At 43.7% G+C, this 9,693-nt stretch overlaps 1 protein-coding gene across 3 annotated transcripts; it reads right to left on the bottom strand.

Moving 5' to 3' along the window:
* Positions 1-887: 887 nt before the first annotated feature.
* On the bottom strand, positions 888-9,344 carry LOC308678317 (PAXIP1-associated glutamate-rich protein 1-like). 3 transcript variants are annotated; one of them, XM_081345427.1, is made up of 5 exons: positions 9,071-9,344; positions 7,371-7,523; positions 4,707-5,106; positions 4,475-4,557; positions 888-2,206 (listed from the first exon to the last, which is right to left on the bottom strand). In XM_081345427.1, exons 3-5 carry the CDS (start codon positions 5,102-5,104, stop codon positions 2,022-2,024), a joined length of 666 nt encoding a protein of 221 aa, XP_081201553.1. In that variant the 5' UTR covers positions 5,105-5,106; positions 7,371-7,523; positions 9,071-9,344; the 3' UTR covers positions 888-2,021. The 3 variants fall into 3 exon arrangements, with proteins under 3 accessions (XP_081201553.1, XP_081201554.1, XP_081201555.1); XM_081345428.1 differs by having other exon boundaries at positions 9,199-9,214; XM_081345429.1 differs by lacking the exon at positions 7,371-7,523 and having other exon boundaries at positions 9,199-9,344.
* Between the last annotated feature and the right edge of the window lie 349 nt (positions 9,345-9,693).

A 9,693-nucleotide genomic window follows, 5' to 3' on the forward strand; every position in this document is an offset into this window, starting at 1 on the left:
CTAATTCCATTCCATTCCATTCCATTCCATTCTACTTTTTTCAGTGCCATTGTAACTTTGAACAGTTAAAGGTAAAGGTAAAGGTAAAGGTTCCCCCGCACATGCGTGCTAGTCGTTTCCGACTCTAGGGGCCGGTGCTCATCTCCGTTTCATAGCCGAAGAGCCAGCGCTTGTCCGAGGACGTCTCCGTGGTCATGTGGCCGGCATGACTAGACACCAAAGGTGCACGGAACGCTGTTACCTTCCCACCATAGTGGTCCCTATTTTTCTACTTGCATTTTTACGTGCTTTCGAACTGCTAGGTGGGCAGAAGCTGGGACGAGTAACAGGCGCTCACTCTGTTACGCGGCACTCGGGATTCGACCCGCCAAACTGCCGACCTTCTGATCGACAAGCTCAGCGTCCTAACCCACTGAGCCACCGCGTCCCTTTTTGAACAGTTACTAAATGAATTGTTGTAAGTCAAGGACTACCTGTACAATAAAAGTACAAAAAGTTTAAAAAGGAAGAGAAAAATGAATCAAAAGAAAGAAAAAAACAGAAATTTGCCCTCCTATTCCTATCTCATTCTTTGCCTTCTTTCTGGTTCCCAAACTCATAAGACATCAGTTTAGTCTTTTCTTCTTACACCAAAAACTCCATATAAGACTTCCAATTTTTTAAGTCTTTGTCGTTTCCCCCCCCCATCAGATTCCTGTCCACATTTTGTTTTAAATCCTTACACAGTATGAGTCACTGTTGTTCACCTCTCATACTTGTTCTTAAGGGTTTTGGGCAGTGGGATCTTATTATCCCTCAACTAATACTTCTAAAAGATACATGGATAATATGCTAAAAGAAGCAAACCGCGCACAAAAAAGAGCATCTCACACTTTTGAAGTGGAATCTGCTAAGTTTATTTGCCAGATGTGTGTCTATTTGTCCAAGTCTAATTATGTCCAGCAGGAATTCTAAATGCAGTTTTCTCTTTTTCCTAGACAAGTTCCCAAGAGGAGAACAAAAGACTCACTGTGTCCTCTCCCATTATGTTGTGGAGGAGACCACAGTCACATTTTCCATCTATGCATGTAAATATATGTAGACGTGCTGATGTTTACAAATCGATTGTAAATTAACAGTTGATCAAAGTTTGGTCACCGTTTAAGATTTCTGATTAACAAGGCCATATTGCTTGGCAACTCTAGGTAGGGTACTTTCATTCACACGAAGGGAGGAACTGTTCTTTTGGCCTCCTGTAAGTTCGGAAATGGCAAGGGATTATCCCAGTGGCTGCACTGCCCTTTCACATCCCAGGACATTTGTGACAAGGCACCCCCAGGGCTTCATCAACTCCGAAATCACAGAAAGATTGAGGGCGAGCAGACAAAATGGGGTACAAGTAGCCTAAACTGGGACAGAATTTCTGTGTCTAAGCAAGGCGGTTGTTAAGCGAATTACACCCGACTGAACATTTTTGCCAGTTGTTAAGTGAATTGCTGAGGTTGTTAAGTTGAATCCAGCTTCCCTCATTGTCTCTGCTTGTTGGAAGATGGCTTGTGAAGGCCGCCAATAGGGATCACGTGACCCTGGGACACTGCCAATATCATAAACACACGCTGGTTGCCAAGCGGCTGAATTCCGACCCTATGAACCTGGGGACGGTCGTAACTGCAAGGACCAGCCGTCAGTTATTTTTCACTGCTGTGGTAACTTTGAATGGTTGCTAAATGAATGGCGGTGAGGACTGCCTTATATGGCAAGTGAAACTGTTAAGTCCTCAACAAGTCCTCTCCTCCTGAGTGGCAACTCTTTCCATTAGTGTACGAATAGTTCACAGAAATTAAATTAAAAGCAAACTCACAGAGTTTTATTACACCCCAAAACCTGAAAGCAAGTACCTCCAGCAACTCAATATAGGGATCGGAGTCAAATTCCAGGGCACTAACAGATGCATTGGGTTTATGCAGCGAGTTCTTTCCCCTTGCATCTGAATCCACAGTCCCAGTCCATCCTCCTCTCTTGGCTCCTCTTCCACATTAACGTTAGTATTTGCGCTGACGAAGGAAGAGACCAGAGGGCCGTTTTGGAGTGGGTACATCATCTGAATCAAGGTCAAAGAGGTCACAGCCAGTCTTCATAATTTGCTCCTCCAGCACTTTATGGCGCTTCATGTCCGACAGCACTTTGTCCAGGCGAGCTTCTCTTTTCTGACTCTTAGCTAATGTCCCTGGAAATTAATCACAAACCATGAATGGAAGATGAAGTTCCTACATCCTGCGGGCTTAATAGGCCAGCGAAGTAAAAATATAATGCACTTCTTGCTGTTCTTGCAGAGAATCGCAAAACAATTAAAAATCACGAGGAAGCAGGTGGGAGAAAACTGCCTAGCCACAGCATTTATTTGTTGGGTTCAGAAATTGACATCTTTGCTACCTATCAGTAAATTATCTCAATACATTTTTATACAGCCTTGGTGGAGCAGTGGGCTAATGCCTCCTTAAGTAACACCAGCTGCCTGCAATTAGTGCAGGTTCGCATCCCACCAGGCTCAAGGTTGACTCAGCCTTCCATCCTTCCCAGGTAGGTAAAATGAGGACCCAGATTGTTGGGGGCAATTAAGCTGACTTTGTAATAATGCCGCTTGGGGGTGTGTGTGAAAGCCCTAATAAGCAGGCATATACATAGAATGAAGGCTACTGCTAAGCTTGTAAGCCGCCCTGAGTCTTCGGAGAAGGGCGGGATATAAATGGAATTAAAATAAAAAATAAATAAAAATAAATACAGACAGTCCTCAACTTACAACCATTTGTTCAGTGAACTCTGATTTAAACCATTTTTCTCTCTAGGATCTTCTTTCTAAAAATCTACTATTTTTTTTTAATAAACCCTAGTGGGAAAGGTGGATGGGGGAACATCACAGACTCTGAAAATATAACCATTATACACACACACAAACAAACACACACACACACACACACACACACACAATGTACTGAGTCAGTATTGATCCCTGGTGCTTGGGACTTTCTTCTTTTTCCTTTGAGACGTCTCGCCTCTCATCCAAGAGGCTTCTTTAGCTCTGACTGGATGGTGGGGCTGAATTCTTCAGTCAGAGCTGAAGAAGCTCTGACTGAAGCTCTTGGATGAGAAGCAAAATGTCTTCAAAGAAAAACAAGAAAGCCCAGTTGCCTCGTGAAAAAACACCTTTGGGACAACCATGACCTGGATGACTGACAATCTCCATAGACATTTTTTTAATTTATTTTTTATAGAAGTGGTTTGCCATTGCTTCCTTCCTAGGGCCGAGAGAGTGGGACTGGCCCAAGGTTATCCAGCTGGCTACGTACCTAGGGTGGGACTAAAACTCCTGATCTTCCCGTTTCTATCCTAGTGCCTTAACCACTCACCGAACTGGCCTTCTCTGGAGTTTTCAACTTCCATAAAAATGATTCAATGGGTAAAATTATGCAAGGTAGGAAGAGCTTTTGCCTTTTCTCTCCTGCATAAGCTAGAAGTTGGAGTCATCGAATACATGGTGGGAGATTCAGGACAGCCAAGAGGATGGTAGTTCTTCAATCAACTTAGCATCGGAGGAGGGATGACTATCAACTTTGCATTATAAAAGGGCCAGACGTGAAGTCACGGAGGACGATTATACTGTCCACAACTGCTAGTAATCATGGCCGAACATGACCAATCATGAGTCACTTTTTTCAGTGCTGTTGTAACTTCAAATGGTTGCTAAAAGAAGGACTACCTGCATAGGGCAAGTGAAATTGGTCCTCAACAACTGCTCCTCTCCCACTTGCTAAACAAACGGTTTGTTTATATTTGAATATGATATGATGATCTGAATATGATGGCGCAGTGGTTAGAACGCAGCACTGCAGGCTAACTCTCGCGTCCCACCAGGCTCAAGGTTGACTCAGCCTTCCATCCTTCCGAGGTAGGTAAAATGAGGACCCAGATTGTTGGGGGCAATAAGCTGACTTTGTAATAATGCCGCTGGGGGGGGGCGCGAAAGCCCTAATAAGCGGGCATATACATAGAATGAAGGCTATTGCTAAGCACATTGATTTGTGCTTAGATTGTAAGCCGCCCTGAGTCTTCGAAGAAGGGCGGGATATAAATGGAATTAAAATAAAATAAAAATAAAAAGACTGCCAGCAGTTTGACCCTGACTGGCTCAAGGTTGACGCAGTCTTCCATCCTCCCGAGGTCGATAATATGAGGACCCAGATTGTTGGGGGCCATAGGCTGACTCTGTAAATCGCTTAGAGAGGGCTATAAAGCGGTATATAAGTCTAAGTACTATTGCTATTTTGCAATAGGTAACACAAGAGGGAAGGTCCTTACTGCACCCCCACCCAGCTCGTTGGCTTCCCACAAGCAAGTGGTGGGCCAGCTTGGAGGCAGAATGCTGCATTCCTTAATTCATTGGCCTGGCAATGCTCTTCGGACTTCTTATGGAAACTCAATTGCCTTCCTTACGTACCAGGAGTTCTCCGTCGATCAATCAAGGAGCTTTTGGGAGAGGCAGGCTCATCATCAAAGTCAAACTCAGTAGGCACATGAGGTCTGGAGCAAACAGAGGGGGGGAAAAAGAATCAACCTGGCAATATCTCAGCCTCTCGTTCCTCCCCTTAACATAACCTCAAATCTTAACATTCCTCACCCCCCCACACACCATCCCAAATTAAGCCAAATACAAAAAACCCATTTCTCACTTCTCCTCTTCCTCTTCTTCCTGGTGTTCAGATTGTCCTTCAGATTTATCCTCATCTTCGCTGTCAGGCTCTGGGGTTGGGTTGCGCCGAGGGAGGATTTCGGCCTGAATCTCCAGAGTCCCGTGTTCAGCAATGAGCTCATATAAACGGCGGATCTCCTTGGGTTCAGGCATCCAGGTATCTGGAGAATCCAGCTCCTCGTCGCTGCAGGGGACACACCAGTCCTCTTCAGCAGATTCATCGCCCTTCCCTGATAATTCCCCCTCTGTTTCTCTGGCGGCAGCAGCATCTTGTTCCTCAGTGGCAGAAGCTAAATCTGAAGCAGGCCCATCTTCCACTGCCAAGGATTGCATCCCTGAGGTCACTTCCCCTTCCTCCACAGTGCCAGCCTCCTCCATGGCTGTAATAAAGAGAATATGAGGCCACAGGATAAGCACAGATCTGGTGAACTCGGAGCTGTCAAGATTCTAAGATAACTGGCTAAACATTAGCAAATAAAACGCTATAGCTATTCTAGTGCAGGGCTTTTCAACCTTTTCATCCATTGTACCACTTTTAGGATATGGCAACATCCGAGTACCACCAGTCGCCCAGCAAGGGGTCAAAAACTTGACGACCCAAAAAAAAGGAAAAAAGTGATGTACAGGTAGTTCTCGACTTATAACAGTTCGCTTAGTAACTGTTCGAAGTTACAATGGCACTGAAAAAAGTGCCCGCCAAGCCACAGCCGAGCAAGACACCTGCCTGCCTGCCCGTCCGCCCGTCGGCGCTCTTCCTCCTGTCCGAGGTTTTCATTGTTGTGAGCATTTCTGTTGAGGATTGGCAGCGGGGGTGGGGTGGGGGGGTGTTTGGTTTTTATTCCCTCCCCCTCTGCAGGGTGATTGCAGCAGGATTTGGTCACTTCCCATGACCCTGGGACACTGTGACCGTCATAAATATGAATCAGTTGCCAAGCATCTGAATGTAAATCACAAGACCCTGGAGATGCTGCCACATTCCAGCTGATCGGCGCTTCTTCTGGGCTCAGAAGCGCCAGGATCAGTGCCGAGCTCCAGTTGGAGCCTGAGCCCTGACAGCCCTGCAGCTCCAGCCGTCTCTCGCTCAGCTTGTGCGGTGCTGCCACTGGTTCAGCTCATTCCCCTCTCCCACTACCACTTTTCTAGGATGGTCATGTACCACCTGCCAGGTGCCAATGTACCAAAGGTGGTACCTGTACCACTGGTTGAAAAGCCTTGTTCTAGTGTTTATCCCCAAATGAAGAAAGGCACAAAATAAAGTTGGGTTATTGAAAAGTAAGGTAAAGAGTCCCTGCGGATTTTACTCCACTACTCGTTGCTGTGAGGGACATTGCTTATCTCCATTTCAAGGCCATTGAGCCAGCACTGTCAGAAGACCTTTCCGTGGTCAGGTGACCAACATGACATCACGGAACACTGTTGCCTTCCCACCAAAGTGGTACTTTTTTATCTACTCGCATTTGCATGCTTTCAAACTGCTAGGTTGACAGGAGTTGGGGCGAGGATGGGAACTCATCCTGTCGTATAGTATGTGGCTCTCCAACCTGGACTGCAGGCTTTCCTGCCAACAAGCCCAGTCTCTTAACCACTGGGCTGCCCCTGGGTTCAAAATATCCTGCTGAGACACAAATCAAGCTGAGATCTCTCCCTGTAATTCAATCAATCTAGTTCACAAGGTTGCTAGAAAAGATCGGGTCACCCAAGGAAAAACATACTGAATTCCCCAAAGAAAAGATGTAATGCAAATTCCAAGACTGATCATTGGAAATTATGGGAAATTATTTAAAATTGCTAGAGGCAAACCCTAAGGGAGTTTTTGTCAACCCAGTGGAATTCAACTTATCCTTTCACAATTATTTGGAGAGTACCGGTGTTGACAGGATTGTAGTTTGAACTTCTATGATTGTCAACATACCTACCATTGAAAAAACATCTTCTGATTAGATGGTATTTTGGACACAAAAGTTCCGGTTCACAATAAACAGAATTTTTATCATCTACTGACCCCTAATAGATTTATGCCACTAACAAATCGTCTATCAAAACAGCAAAAGATAAGGACTTCTGGGAGAAGTATGATGAACTGAAGACAGCTCTGTGAAAGGAGCACCAATGACCATGGCAAAGCCCAAGGAACCAGTGAGTAGACAGGTTCCTTGGAACTTCTCTGGATAAGGAAAGGACAAGAGATCACCCACATATACTCCGGACAATTGCTCTTCATAGGAGACCACGGGACAGCAATCTTCCATGGGTTTGAGTAGTGGGAGACAAAGGAATTAGCCATCTTGTTCACAACCATGGTGAAGCCTTTTAAAAGACACTAAGTTTGCAAATCTCACTTTCTAATGACTTTCAGAAATTCTCTGCTAACTATTTGGAAGGTATTAGAGAGACCTTTGGAATAACAGGATTTGAAAAGTCTTCATTGGATGGGTTTATTTTCAGCCTTCAACAAACAAATTAATTACAAGATTAAGAACTTAAAAATTTTGAAATAAGCAGCAAAAAGCTAAATAGGATTTTGATCTAAAAAGTCAGAAATGGATTTAAGGAAGGGCCAAGGTAATTTGGAATACTGACTTTTGCTATAAGCTTTTGGAATTAACTATATAAAAAAGCAACTTCTCATGCAAAACATACTTACTCTGGTTAGGTTTTAATAATATCTTTTATTAGGCCTCCAAGAATGGGCAAGGAGGTTTTTTAAAAGGCCTTTTCACCAGGGGAATTAAAAGCAGTATACCAAGATGTTTTTGATTCCAATGGTTTTTTCAGAGATGGAAGTCATGATGGAAGCCTATAATAATTTAGAAGAATATACATACTATTACAAAAAGTATTTAAAAGTATTACAGGTGAAATTACAATCTTGGATATTCAGTTGCTAAAGAGTTGCAGGAGACAAACATCACAATCCTACCGAAATCTAAACAGGTGTATATACAGTAGTATAACTTTATGTTTAGGTGGATTGCCTTTCAATTAGTATACATAGTCTGATTATTCCAAAATTAATTACAACATTATTTTGAAGAAGGCAGTATAGATATATATGAATCTGATGGATGAAACATGAGTTCTCTGTGTCTCAAACCAAGTTTTCTTTACTTCAGGTCTATTATGTGTAATCATGGGCAATACTAATATAACAATTCACTAGAGTTGTTGTAACAATACAGCCAGTTTGGTGTAGTGATTAAAGGCTAGAAACCAGGAGACCATGAGTTCTAGTCCTGCTTTAGTCAAGAAAGTCAGCTGAGTGACTTTGGGCCAGTCACACACAGAGCCCAATCTACCTCACAGGCTTGTTATTGTAGGGAAAATAGGAGGAGGAAGGAGGTATGTTCACCACCTTGAGTTACTTATAAAATAATAAAGACAGGATAAAAATCTAATAAACCATAGCTAGAAAACATACACAAAATGTTGTCCGTTGAAAACTGTACAAATACAGGTAGTCCTTGACTTACAACAACTCATTTAGTGACCTTTCAAAGTTACAGCAGCACTGAAAAAAGTGACTTATGATTCTTTTTCACACGGCCATTGCAGCATCCCCGTGGTCACGTGATTAAAATTCAGATGCTTGGCAATTGACTCATATTTATGACCGTTGCAGTATCCCGGGATCAGATGATCCCCTTCTGCAACCTTCTGACAAGCAAAGTCAACCGGGAAGCTGGATTCATTTAACAACCATGTCAGTAACTTAACAACTGCAGTGCTTCACTTAACAACTGTGGCGAGAAAGGTCATAAAATTGCGGCAAAACAGAATTTTGGGGCTCAGCTGTGGTCATAAGTCAAGCACCACCTGAACTGTTAACACTCTATTTAAAAATATTTTGAAAAGTGTACAGGAAACATGAATGAAAAAAAGCTTATTTGATTTGGGATAGTGATATTCTGGACAAATATGCATTAATTATGTTCTCCTCATGTACTAGTACTATCCTATCAGTCGGGCAAAATTCACTTAAGAAATGTCTCGCTTAGCAACATACATTTTGGGCTCAGTTGTGATCGTAAGTCGAGGACTACCTGTATTTTCTGAGAGTTGTAATTGAATGGAAGTGAAGAAATAATCAGTAGCCAAAACTAAACAGGTTTTCACATCAGTGTCATAAACTAGACCAGGGGTAGGCAACCTCGGCTCTTTTATGACTCATGGACTTCAACTCCCAGAATTCCTGAGTCAGCATAGCTGACTCAGGAATTCTGGGAATTGAAGTCCATGAGTCATAAAAGAGCCGAGGTTGCCTACCCCTGAACTAGACCATATTCATATCTTTCGGGGGTGGGGGTGGGAAGAAGACTCTGGAGCCACGATTTTCTGAAGACCTACCCCAAATCTCCAAATGTTAACCGTGAGAACGAGTCAAACGAAGTTAAGGATTTCGGTACAAGGAGTTAAGCGCAGTCTTAGAGCTGCAATCCTGCGTTCAAGTGCGGGATTGTAAGCGAGATACTCACGGCACCAAAGTATTTTAACTGCTTTGCAAGAATCAAGATGCCTCGGATTTAGACGCACGCCAATAGGAGAGAGGCGAGCTTCACCAACCTAAAGGCACACATCGTCTTTTTCAGAAATAGCACTCTATATATGCTTAGAGGCACTACATCCCCAGTTCCAAGGGGCGGCGCTAAGTCCCAAGCAAATGATTCGGCCACTCCGCTGCCCATCCACGCATCGGAGCTCGCGAACGCTCTTTCCCCCTCCCCTCCCCCGCGCCCACTTCCCCTCTAGCGAGACTGCAAAAATAGAGCCCAGCACAATCGATCGCAGTTTAAGGCGATGAATCCAGCCCCGCCCCCTCTGAGCGTTAGAAAAAGGCATGAGCGCGCGACTTGCTTTGGCGGTGTATTGCGCATGCGCCATCCTATATATCTTTATCTATCATCTATCTATCTATCTATCTATCTATCTATCTATCTATCTAGCATGTATACAAAAAAAAGTATCTTGTG

Source organism: Vipera berus (assembly GCF_964194415.1).
Source record: "Vipera berus genome assembly, chromosome: Z".
Classification (NCBI taxonomy): Eukaryota; Metazoa; Chordata; class Lepidosauria; order Squamata; family Viperidae; genus Vipera; species Vipera berus.

Bases quoted from the DNA above. Each gene is read 5' to 3' on its own strand.
- LOC308678317 (XM_081345429.1), bottom strand. From the start codon at position 5,104: ATGGAGGAGGCTGGCACTGTGGAGGAAGGGGAAGTGACCTCAGGGATG. The intron at 4,558-4,706 runs GTGAGAAATGGG...TGTTTGCTCCAG, and splicing joins GAAGAAGAGGAAGAGGAGAA to ACCTCATGTGCCTACTGAGT. The intron at 2,207-4,474 runs GTACGTAAGGAA...ATTAATTTCCAG, and splicing joins TGATCGACGGAGAACTCCTG to GGACATTAGCTAAGAGTCAG.